Raw genomic sequence first — 12350 nt, 5'->3', positions numbered from 1 at the left:
TCTATTTATCTATCTATCTCTGTCTAAGGCGATCGATATGCGTTCGCTAAGTTGGGTCATAAAAATTACAGCAAAAACGATTAGCAACAATTACAACAACTGCAGCAGCAGCAGAAAACAAGTTTACTCGTGTTAAAAAAATGAAACGAGCATTAAAATTACAAAAATACCAACAACAACGGGAGGGCGGGTGCAACAAGTAAAGGCTATTTAATAGGGGGGGGGTAAGTAACGTAAAGGCAAAGTGTACAATGAATGTAAAATGCAAATCTTTGCAGGGGCAGAGTGGCAGGGGTGGGTGGCAGCAACAAAAACTACAAAAAATAAAAGATGTACGAGCCCAACTGTCTGGTCATCTCTCTCTCTTTCTCTCTCTCTCTCTCTCTCCCTAGGCTTCACCGTCTGGCGTAAATGTTACTCTGTGTGTGTGTGTGTGTGTGTAACAGAAGCAGCGGACAAGCAGCATTGCATTGAGATAGGTCAGTCACACACACGCACACGAGTGCAGCAGCAGCGCAGTTTCTGCTTCAGCCAGAGAGCTTTGATAACTGCATCAGCAGCAGAAGAGCAGCGCAGCGGCAGCGGAAGCAGCACAGCAAAGATGGGAAGAACTGCTTTAATTACGTTTGGCTAGGGGTTGGCTCACTTCTCAGCCCCCTTAATAGTGTACACACCCCACCCTCTGCTTAATCAGAATGCAAGAATAAATAGCAGAAAATAAAACAAGTTTTTGTCTTTATTTTGGCAGAGGAATGCCTGTGTGTGTCTGTGCCATGTAAAACTTACACAATCGCAATAGCAGAGCAGAGCTGGTACACTTACACTCCTCCCTCACAGCTTGTCTTCACCACTACACATCACTCTCTCTCTCTCTCTCCCGTTCGCTCTCTCTCGATTCACTTTTCTTTGTGCAATTCCAATAATTTTTCGCACTCTCTTTGCTAAAGCTCTTTTAACTGCAGCAGCAGCAGCAGCAGAAGCAGCAGCAGCGCAGCAACAAGAGAGCAAGAGACAAAGAGAGAAACTGCATCTGGGAGAGCAGCAGCGGCTGCAGAAGACATCTCTCTCTTTACTTGCACTTTCTGCTGCACTTTTAAGTGAAAAAGAGTAGCATTTGGTAGGTTTTAAGAAAAGTTAGTAAAAAAAACCACAAAGGTGCAATAGGAAAAATACAGTAGGAGCAACAGATTAAAAGCTTCTTTGAGGGACAGCTTCGTCTTGCTTAAATGTACAAAAATATATACATATGTACATACATACATATGTACATGTGCATGTGGCTTCAATCTTCCATAGACATACATATGTATGTATGTGTATGTGTATGGGTGTTTCTGTATCTGATTTGCTTCGCTGACGCAATTACATCCCCTGACTCGTACTTTGACCTACGACAACAAATGATTAAGTGTCTGTCACAAAGAAATCGTGCCAAAATTCAACCCTCAAAAGCTTTTTTTTCGGCAAAAGCTTTCTCTCATGTGAAAGGAGAGTAAATGGGAAGTTGGTTGGGGGTGAGATGACAGACAGACAACATAAAACTTATTGCGCATTTACGTGGAAAAATGGTCTAGACAGGGATTTAAAGGCAGGCCGCAAAACAAAACTAACTAAAACCTGGAATCGAACAATAACTGTTATGGTGACATAAATAGTAAAATAATAGGATCAGATTGGAAAATGCAGCTCCATCGTAGAATCCTATTTTTAGATCTCCGCTGTATCTGCATCTCTCTCTTCTCAGTCAGTGTGTGCCTCCCCAGAGATTTCCAAATAGAAATTCCAATTTGAAATGAAAATGAAATTATTGCAAAATCGAAGCACGCACACATGGTCGTATCTAACGGTCGCTCTCGCTCTTACTCACGCTTGTTGCACTTTCTCGTGTGTGTGTGTATGTGTGGTTGTGTGTGTGTGTGTGTGTGTGTGTGTGTGCAAAGTGCATTGACTTTTCTGCCTGTTGTTATGGCTGCTCTCCTCTCCTCTACCTTGCCATGTGTGTGTGTATGTGTGGCATGCGACCAACCCACATTGCAACGGCCAATTCCAATTTGTTGTAATTTTGTCTGTGGCTGTTGTAGTTGTTGCAAAATGCAAATAGTATCATAAAGCGCAACATGTTTGCTATTTAGCGAACCATTGGGGGGTGGTATTTAAATATGCGCAATTGTGCTGGTCGGGGGCGTCTGTTTTGGCTCTCATTTGTGTGTGAATTATTTAATGAGTTCGCTTGAGTGAAAGGAAAGAGCCATGAGGGAGAGGGGTCTAACCATTTGACGCACTCTTATTTACATATAGGATTTATATACATCTGTGCATACATATGTATGTATGTATGTATGTACATATGCCCTTGTAGAAGCTGTTCTTATGAGCTGTATTTTTAATGTTTAAAAAGCCATTCTTCATCTAGGGAGATGAAATATAAAACTTATTACTTCACTGTTTTTATCATTCAGCTGGTTGGCATCCTCCACTTCTGTTACCTGTACCACTTTGCCCATTCATCAGCACTTGTCAGACTTATAGTATTACGTGTACACACCCTACCCTACCTACACTCACATCACGTATACGCCCCGCTGTAGTCCAACAAACACTCAAGTAATCATCATAAATGTAGTCAAATGTGAGGCTTTACTTTAAGAATACCTTTCGACATTGTATCTCAAATTAGTGCATTTGCAAAGTAGAATCTGCAACATTGTATCTGCGGATCGTTCTGTTGAACAGCGAAAGGAGATGGAAAGAATGGATGTTAAAAAACTAGTTTAGTAGGAATTGCGATGGATTGCATTGTGTGGCCACAGAGTTACGTGGTATTTAATTGAATAAATGAGATGGAACATATTGCACGTACGACTGACTGATGGGTCCAGGCCCGGGAAAATGTGTGCTAAATTGATTGAGAGCTGCCACAGGGGGAGGCTGGGAGGCTGCCCGGCACAGTGAGTGCCATAAATTAACGGACAAACATGAAACAAGTCTACTTAGAGTTGCATATCGTATAATTTTCACAAAAAAAAGATAGCCAAAACGAAGACAGAAAGCGAAAACTGGGTCAACCTGATGCACAGAGAGGCCTGCCTGCCTACGCAGCCGACGTTCACATCGTCGCGTCGCGTCGCGGCGCGTCGCTGTCGCTGTCGCTGTCTATCCGGCCCCACAGAGACGTGGCAAATATGTAACTCAAAAAGATATGCAGCAGCTGTGGATGTACATATCGTACATGTACTCGTAGAGCAGTGGATGTGGATGTACAAGCCGAAAAATAAAGTAAAACCGTAACCCACGTTTCGCTTCATTTGCTCTCGCGATGGAAAAGTAAGTAAAAACGGCAGCTACACGACGCCAAATTTATGTCTGTTTGGATTTCACCCACGCAGCAGCAACAGCAGCAACAGCAGCAACGGTGGCATGGGGCAGTCGTAACAGTGGCAGTAACAGAGAGATAAAACCAACAGTAGAGGACATCTTAATAGCATCAACAGAACCTGTATCCTTCAGAAGAATTAAACAGAAGAAGAGAGAATGCGGGGAGGGACAGCTTAAGTAACAGAGGATCAGCTTCCAGAATTCTTTAACTAACCAAAAAAAGGTACAGGGAAAGCTCCGTAATGGTGGCAATATTAATAATCTGCTTAATGGGTGGATATTTTAGCAACTGTTACTGTACTGCAAGTGAGAGTAACAGACGTGCAGAGAGCGAGCGAGAGGGAGAGAGAGGGAGAGAGAGAGAGGCTCTGCCCACAAAGTCGTGATTCCGCCTGCCGCCACCGCCTGGACCAGCGTTCACTTTCAAAATCAGTGAAATGTAACCAAAAAAACAATAAAAAAGAAGAGTGAATTGATGTTGCATTGTGTTCGGCTGTCTGTTAGCTGTTTGCATTATTCACTTGGCTTACAAATAGAGGTTAATTTATTATGACTTGATTGAGCCGAGAGCAGGCGCATCAAATATGCAAGGCAAGAGAAACTGCAGTTGGGGAAACCCACTGCGGTGCATAAATTATACAAATATTATGAAGATAACACACAAGGATGCAGGCTTTATCATCTATGGGAACTCTGTAAAAGTTTACGAGTCTGTCTGAATTCATCTTTGGGGGAATTCCCCTGCGTTGCCTGAAGAGACTACTGGAGATCTGGCAACTCTGTGAAAGCTACCCTCAAAGAAAAAATGGAGCATGACTCAGAGATCCGATCCTCTTGATTGTACGAATGGCACGGCCCTACCGCAAATGCAAAGGGCATGCCAAGCCTTAATGGTCGAGAGCTGTTCATGTTATTGGAATCAATTACAATGATCCAGAACTCCAGACATACATACATACATATGTACATAAGTACATACATACATGTGTATCCATGCTGTCGGAGGCAGATAAACATCCGAGAGGAAAGGCATGCGATCGCTGCAACCGACAATGACCTTCGGGGCTGCTGATCTGACATTGAACACTGGACGGACTGGCCTGCAGATGGAGGGGTGGTACGCATTTGTGCGCGTGTATGCGTTATGTATTGTACGTACGTACATATGTACATACATATATATGTAGGTGTGGTATGCGTTGTACATGCTACTGTTGACATAATTTAGCCACTTGTGCTTGCTTAACCCTCTTTCTCGCATGTAGCCAATTAACTCAATAAGCCAAATAAGTGAGCAGCAGGCGCCACGGGCCGGAAGACGAGTTGGCGATGCGATGCGATACGATGCGATGCGATGCGACGCGATGGAGTTGTCGGTGACGCGTGCGCACATTCCAATCCATGTTTTGCAGCTCGTTTATGGCGGCTGCACTTCATGTTGCAACAACTGCTGCTGCTGCTGCTGCTGCTACTGCTACTGCTACTGCTGCTGCTGCAGTTGATGCTGCTGCACTTGACTTACTTGCCACTCTCTGGCTCTCCCTCTGCCTCTGCCTCTCCCTTTCTTTCTTTCTTTCTCTCTCTGTCGCTCTGTCCGTGCTGCATCTGGTAACTGCCATCTTTGCAATGCATTTCACTTTCATTATGATGCAGTCAGTTTTTGCCACTAAAAATGGCAACGGGGCAATGCCAATGTGTGGTTTTTCCGAGTCAAAATGAAAAACCAGTTGGGAGTTGAGTCGAGTCGCGCGGCGTCTGCATCTGCTGCAGTTTTCCCACCGCTCTATCCCTCTCCAGTTCTCCAGCTCTTCAGCTCTCCAGCTCTCCAGCTCTCCATCTCTCTCGCTCACAACAGCTGACAGCTGCACTCACCTCGTGGAGCGGCGTGTCTCAGTGTAGGCGTCTCAGCCTTGTCTCTTTTGTTTCTGCTTCCTTTCGGTGCTCCCTCCCCTCTGCTTCTCTACTTCTCTCTGTCTCTCTCCTTTCGTTAGTTGTTTTTACTTTCTTCTAATAGATCGTTAGCCGTGCCATGAACTTGCAATTGATTGCTTATTGTTAAATGAAAATGGAAAGTCATTTTCGTATGCAGTGCTTTTTATTTTATTTTCGTTTTCCTTTTCGTGGGTTTTCATTAACGATGCCTTTGTTGTCGCTTTCCCGAACAAAAAACTTTAAGGAGATCCCCAAAAAGTGCAAGCGGGTCAAATACCAGTATTTCGTGTACACCTAAAGAAAAGCTTCCCTTGTTAAATCTACACTCGGCGAAAAATGGCACATTCAAAATAGCACGCCAATTTTTTAATTAAATACTTATTCTGTCTTAAATGCGAACATAAGGAGATTTGTGCTAAAAAGTCTTTTATAAAAAAGTTCTTTCGCACCAAATACATTTAATTTGTTTATTTAAGTGTGATAAATCAAGAATCAAATAAAGAATAGTATACTTTAATAATTTAAATATATTTTAAAGTTCCAATTAAACGAAAATTAATTCCTAATGAATCTTAATGGTTCAACGATTATCCATCCCCCATTTTGTTCAGTGTACTACATTCTGTACTCGCGTTGGGTATTTTTATTGATTTGCCAGCTGGTCGAACGGAAAGCGAAAGTAATTACAGTTAGTCATGCAACGCAGCAGCAGCAGCATACACACCCACCCACACTGTCTCACACACACAAACACACACAGACACTTCTAAGTAGATAAAAAAGAAGCGATAAAATGCAGCAAAAGCCAGCGCCAACCCCAATTGCAGCAGCAGCAGCAGCAGCAGGAAAGAAGCAGCAACAGTGGCAGAAGCAGCGGACAGGCGGACCCTTGAATGACTTTCTTATAGTGTTTGTCTCCCTCTTTCTCCCAGTCTCCCTCTCACTCTCTCTCTGTGTGTGTGTGTGTGTGTGTGTGTGTGTTTGTCCCCCCGCACGCAACAGAATCAATTTTTATTGGTTACACAACGACGCCAGCAGTGTGGGAGAGGGGGCGGGGGAAGTCGATGGGAAGGGAAGTGCATTGACCCCTCAGGCGACGACGACTCGTGAGTTTTTAGTACTTCTTTGCTTACCCTCGAGGAAGCGGTACATCTGTTGTCTCAGCCACTTTACAACGGAAGAAGGGGTACTGCAGTGGAACAATATGTGGGTAATGCGTATGAAGGGTAGCCCATAGTTCGGCTCTATCAACTGCTTTTCCCCGTTGCTGCTCCCTCATTTTGAGGTCTTTTCAGTTGAGTTGGCGCTTGGGACCCTACAAACAGAAATGACATAGAAGCCCATGCTTGTGCTTTGGAAACAGTTTTTCTTCAGAGAGATCTGTGAACCATCTGTTGTTATAAGTGTTCTTTAATGTAATATATTTTGTCTTTATTCATTTAGATCATTCCATCCAGTACTATATCTCCGTTACTCCTTAGAATTTCCAGGAGGCTTGAATGCCGCCGCCGTAGTCGTTGCGATTGTAATCGAAATTGCGGCTTGCCTGGGCATAGGCATCGACAGTGCCACGCCCATCGCGGCTGGAATACAGATTTTGGTTGTACTGCACGCTGGCCTCGCGGCCTCTCTGCGGATCCTTGCTGGCCTCCACAACCACAGAACCGCCTTCGGGAGAGCGTACGTGGCGAACCAGGGACAGATCTCCTCCGTAGTACTCCTCCGGATCCGGCTGGGGAAAGGCAGACACCAGAGCCAGGAGACAGCAGGCGAGGACGGCCACGAGGGTGCACTTGTTGGAAGACATCTTGGCTTGTGAGATGGTAGAATACAACTGATGTCGATCTAGGGATCGGTTGCAGCTTTTATAGGAGAATTGTAACAAGAGAATTGAACATGGGATTTACCTCGAAGCGGGGAATCCTATTTTGAGATGACATTTTCTCTTATCTGCCCCCGAGGGTGGTTTTTTTTTCGAAAGGTGCATCCCCAATACGGGGTTCCTTATCTCTACCACATACATTTATATATGCTTTGTTTTTCAGACTATATGGCGACATGAACATAGTCGGATGGCAGGTGAAGTCATAAGCAGAAGAATTTGGGGAACCATTGAGGATACCTTTGGATTTACATATGTTTAGGTTTTAGGATGAAGACAGGACTCCAAGCACAAAGGAAGACACTGCTCGGGATTTTAGAGAACAAGTAACAGACGAATTTATGACTGTTTAAAGAATAATTCCCATGTTGCGAGGTCTTTCTTCCATGCTATTGAAATGAGCCATAGCATCATGATGATCCTTCAAGGGTTATGGAGTCTCTTTGTTAGTTAATTTATTAAAATTTTTCTCCGGACAACCTGCTTCTAATCAGCTGAAAAGAGGGCGCGCCCTGTCCATAATAACTTTTCTTTTCTAAACGCATTCGAATCGGCCTACGCAACAAGCTTTTAGATAACGCCAAAAGAGAGCTCTATAAAAACACAACACACACACGCACAAGAAACTATCAAGAAGGCAACAACGACTCTGTAAAATCATTAAGTAGAATTTAGTTCAAATGAGTTCGTTGACACAGAAACGAAAGAAATCAAAATAAGATTTTAGTTTTCCCGTGCGTATCGTCTCCCCGGGCTCCTGGTCTCGGTGCCAACCCACACGCACAATTCTTTGAAACATTTTTCTATAGCTTTCTTGCCGCGTCAGTTATCGGCCCTGGAGATAGCGACCACAGCGTCATTGATTAGTAGTTCGGGTGGCATAAATGAATGCCTAATCGGAACCAAGCCCGAAGTAGAAAAAGAAAAAACCTTTGCCAAATGCTGAACGGCTTGCCATGAACTTGAATTTTGATGATTGTGAAAGTAAATGGTGATATACTATATACATATGTATGTGTATAGCATACAGTTTGTCTCTCAATTCTTTCGACGAGAACTGATTTCTAATCACAATTTCGAGTGCTGTAATTATATGTGTGCGTACTGGTGCCCTCGGCAAGCGATCTCAATGCGAAAGTCTTTCTGTCTGTATGTTTCCCAGTCCATACATACACTCACAAAAACAACACACGCACATTTAAATGAAATTTTCGGGTTTCAAATACAAGCGTAGTGCAAAGGTATGCATTTTTAAATCCAAGTGTAAGCATTACAAATTTCAGGGCTGTTTTTTCTCCGGGTGTAGATCATTTGCAGGTGAAAGTTGTTTGCATGTGCCGTCGCTTAGGTCTCCTCCATTCGATTTAGATTTCATTTACCTGGTCTGTGCGGCGTTATCTATTGAATATCAAGTTATGCATTTACATCTTTTGTCACCTGCTGGCTATTTATCTGGTATCGCTGCCAGGCCCTCGGGGCGTATACACAATGTGAAATAGAAAACCAAACCAAAGCAAGCCAAAAGGCTAGAAAGGCTTGAAAAGAGAGAAAAGATACAAACACAAGATACAATACACGTGTCGATGTCTGAGAAGTTGTCGAGTCATAATGGTACATTTTTATAGATCTAGCCGAGAATCTAGTGGGCGGAGGGGTCGGCGGTGCTGAAACGACCATTTCACATTTGGATTTGATGTTTTTTATGGTCCCCCTCCAAACAATTAATATCAAAATTCATTGAGAGTGGTACGATGGTGGCGCTGAATGAAAGCCTATATAGCATATGTACATACATACATATTTACTTATATATTTGCTGTATGTACATATGTATTCTGGTCTTGTGGGGCAGCCATTTGTCTAGGTTCGAAGACAGACAGACAGCGAAAAAAATGCGTGGCGTACGCACGCTTTCAAAATAAATTATATATGCGGCGATGATACGTTAATATATAGACAAATGCGTTCACATATATGTACGTACCTCCCGTATACAATATTATATATATATATACATATATGATATATAGAGATATCTCTCCCTCTCTGTTCTTCTCTGGCTGTTTTAAAAAAGATTTATTTGCCAAAAAAAAATATTGTATGAAGACGAAAAGAGCAATAAAATCACGAATGGGCCAGAAACGGAGACGCTTCTGCCGCTGCTTTTGGCCCGTTTATTGTGTGGTCTCTGCTCTCCAAGTTTGTCAACAAAGGAAGAAGAAAGACGGAGAAGAAAATGGCCCATGAGGGGAGCCGGAGCAGTGAGAAGTATCTGGCTAAGACGAGCTCTTTCGGGATCGATGGGATGGGAAAGATTTTGATTCGGTCTACACCCGATACAATTTTAGCTAATCCATTCTTGGTGAATACTCTATTGTTCTTCAACAATATTTCTTAGAAGTTTTTTAAATTTCTTTAATGAACAAATATGTAAGTTAATAATATATTACAATTGCATAATATATTTTACACATAAATCATTCAAAGCATTTCATAAATACATACAAATTTATTAAGAACAGACCAGAAAGAGGAAATACAACAATTCTTGTCTCAGTCTCAGTATCAGTCTCAGTCTCAGTCGAGAGGAGTTCTACTTCTACGGTAATGGAGAACCAAGAACATAGAGAATCGAGAATCGAGAGTGGAGGAGAGGCTGTTCTGTGGCTGCTTTTATTGTTATTGCTGTTTGTGTTATGCGTTGCGCTTAAGTCAAGTTCAAGGACTGTCAATTAAATTGAAATCACTTGCTAAAGACGCGCAGCGCAGCACAAAACAAGCTTCCAGATGAGTAGTCGCTCAGTGGAGAGGAGGAGCAGAGATGAAGGGGGACCAGACCATACCATGGGGCCTGTCAAGCTGGAGACTCGCTTTTTGTCTGTATACATGTGTGAGAGCGCTGTGTATCTGTATCTGTATCTGTATCTATAGAGAAATGCCTCGGTTTTTGTTCGATTTTGCACGCAGCTCGTTTACATTTTGTTATTGCGGATGCTGCGTAGTAGTTACAGTGCGGTAATTGTACGGCCCCCGTTGATGATGCTGATGATCCATGCATGAATCGCATCGCCTTCCTCTCGGAGATTTCTGGCACTTCTGTCTCTAGCTCTGGCTGTGCCTTCCAGCTACTCTAGGCTTGCCTTTGAGTGATCTTCTTTTGTATGTCATCTTAGCTTTAAGCAAGTCAAGTGCGACTCTTGTGGTTTGTTAATCGTTCTCAAACTGTTGCCAGTCACAGTCACAGTCCAAGTCCCAGTCCCAGGCCCCAATCTAGATATGTTTCAAGTGAGGGCGTGTCCATAGAGAATGCGTGATATATATTCATGACTGGCATTGCGGAATGGGGTCTTCATAAGAGGTCTGAGAAAGCGTAAGAACTTTAACAGACTTTCGGTTAAAATATACAATAGACAGACGGCTCTTAATTCCTTAAAAATTTAATTTAAAACCAAGATATATCCTGTTGTACTTTTACCTTTGGGAGTGCTTATAATCCTATTTGATATGTGTTAAACGGAACAGGGGATATTCCTTCACCTCTCTAGCACGTGTTCCATTATATTCTATTATCAGATCTTATTTTTTTAATTGACAAATCACATCTGGATGAAGCGATGGGCACGACCCAGACCGCAACTCCGACGGCAACCCCAACCCCAACCCCATCCCAATCTAATAGATACACATGCACGGACCGGCCCAGGGGCAATTCCTAACTATGTTTTTAGGCCAACTTTCAGTTTCTCGAAAATGTGAATCGAGGTTTTCATATCAAATGTGGTCACAGCCAGCAGTCAGACGCCTCGCATACGAGTAAATGCATAATTAATGATGATTTTTTGTTGAGCGGGGAGCGTATTTGTTTCTTCAGTTGATTAGCATAATGCCAAATACATACGATAGACACCATCCCATAATATACATACGAGTGTGTATCTATAGATCCGCTTGATTCAGTAAACAACTTTACACGTGCTCGAAAAGAAAAGGAAATTCTATAAGAAATGTGAATTCTGGATTTCTGGATATACATATGTATATATGGATATCTTCTTTGTGTATAGAATTTTTTGGTATTATTTTTCATAGCATGAAGAAATTTGCTTTTAGCCGCTAAACAGAAACAGCAACATGTCAATCCGTCAGAGACAAAGCCAGCGCAAAGGAAGCGCCGGAAACCCATCAGTGGAGCATTTAGGGAGAGGTACGGTACTATATACGAGGAACTCTTGCCTCTGCCAATATTTTGCCAATAAAAAACATTTTTCGCTTCGTTTCGTTAATCAATACACGAAACTCATTTTATTTTCTTTTTTCATGTTTTTTTTTTTGTTTTTTAGAATATTTTTTGTATGCCAAGAATTTAAATTAGTAGGAAATCTGGTTTTCTGGTTTTCTGATTTCGGGTTCGCGTTCTCTCTCTCTTTCTCTCTGGCAGTCTTCTTCAACTGCTGCTGTTTCTGTTCTACTCAGTATTCTTGTTTTTGTCTGCCTTTTTCATCTTTGGACCTTTTTCTGCGACGTTATTACAGGTGAATTCTGTAGTTTTTTTTAGGCTGTTGCTTTGCCCCATACCTACAATAAAAAAACCAAGAGCGGAGACAGAAAACAAAATGAAATGAGTTTTGCCCGAAACCGAATGGCTTTGGGCCATTGATCATTTATTGATCGAGACAGAAACAGACACAGAAAAGGGAGAAGCAGAGGAAATGGCATTTGGGATTTAAGAATCCATACACTCAGAGAAAAATGGTATGCCAAAAAGAAACACACTTATAGTGAAATGAAATATTCGGTTTTGAAATAAAAACATAATGAAATTAAATAGAATTTACTCTGATATAAACAAAAATCTAATAATCTAAATATAAAAAACTGTAAGATATATATAATGTATTAAATTATATTTCATGAAATATATTTAAATTTGAAATATTTCAATATATACATATATCAAAATGTAAGTGAAAACCACTTTCTTTTTAGAATGTTCACTTTCGGAGTAGATCTATTGGCATATATCCAAGGCTAAATATTCACATTTCATTTCCATTTCTCTGGGTGTACCAATGGAAACTTTTGGTTAAGAGTTGCTTCAGATATTGAGGTATTAATTGCATCGAAGTTGAGGATACAAATATCATTTATATGTAAACATATT

General features: G+C 41.9%; 2 protein-coding genes across 3 annotated transcripts in view; both read right to left on the bottom strand.

The window, feature by feature from the left end:
- The window catches only part of LOC108152159 (solute carrier organic anion transporter family member 74D), a 28345-nt gene that overhangs the window by 13312 nt on the left and 2683 nt on the right, over nucleotides 1-12350 (bottom strand). The gene's annotated exons all lie outside the window — the stretch shown is intronic.
- Nucleotides 6700-7158, bottom strand: LOC108152164. The gene has a single exon (XM_017281283.2). The coding sequence runs from the start codon at nucleotides 7112-7114 to the stop codon at nucleotides 6785-6787; it is 330 nt and encodes a 109-aa protein (XP_017136772.1). The 5' UTR covers nucleotides 7115-7158; the 3' UTR covers nucleotides 6700-6784.

This window comes from Drosophila miranda, chromosome XR (genome assembly GCF_003369915.1).
Source record: "Drosophila miranda strain MSH22 chromosome XR, D.miranda_PacBio2.1, whole genome shotgun sequence".
NCBI lineage: Eukaryota > Metazoa > Arthropoda > Insecta > Diptera > Drosophilidae > Drosophila > Drosophila miranda.
Note: the sequence above shows the minus strand (reverse complement) of the source record. Positions and strands in the feature narration are given on the sequence as shown.

What these genes read in the sequence shown, in the direction of transcription:
- LOC108152164 (XM_017281283.2), bottom strand. Translation starts at nt 7,114, where the DNA reads ATGTCTTCCAACAAGTGCACCCTCGTGGCCGTCCTCGCCTGCTGTCTC.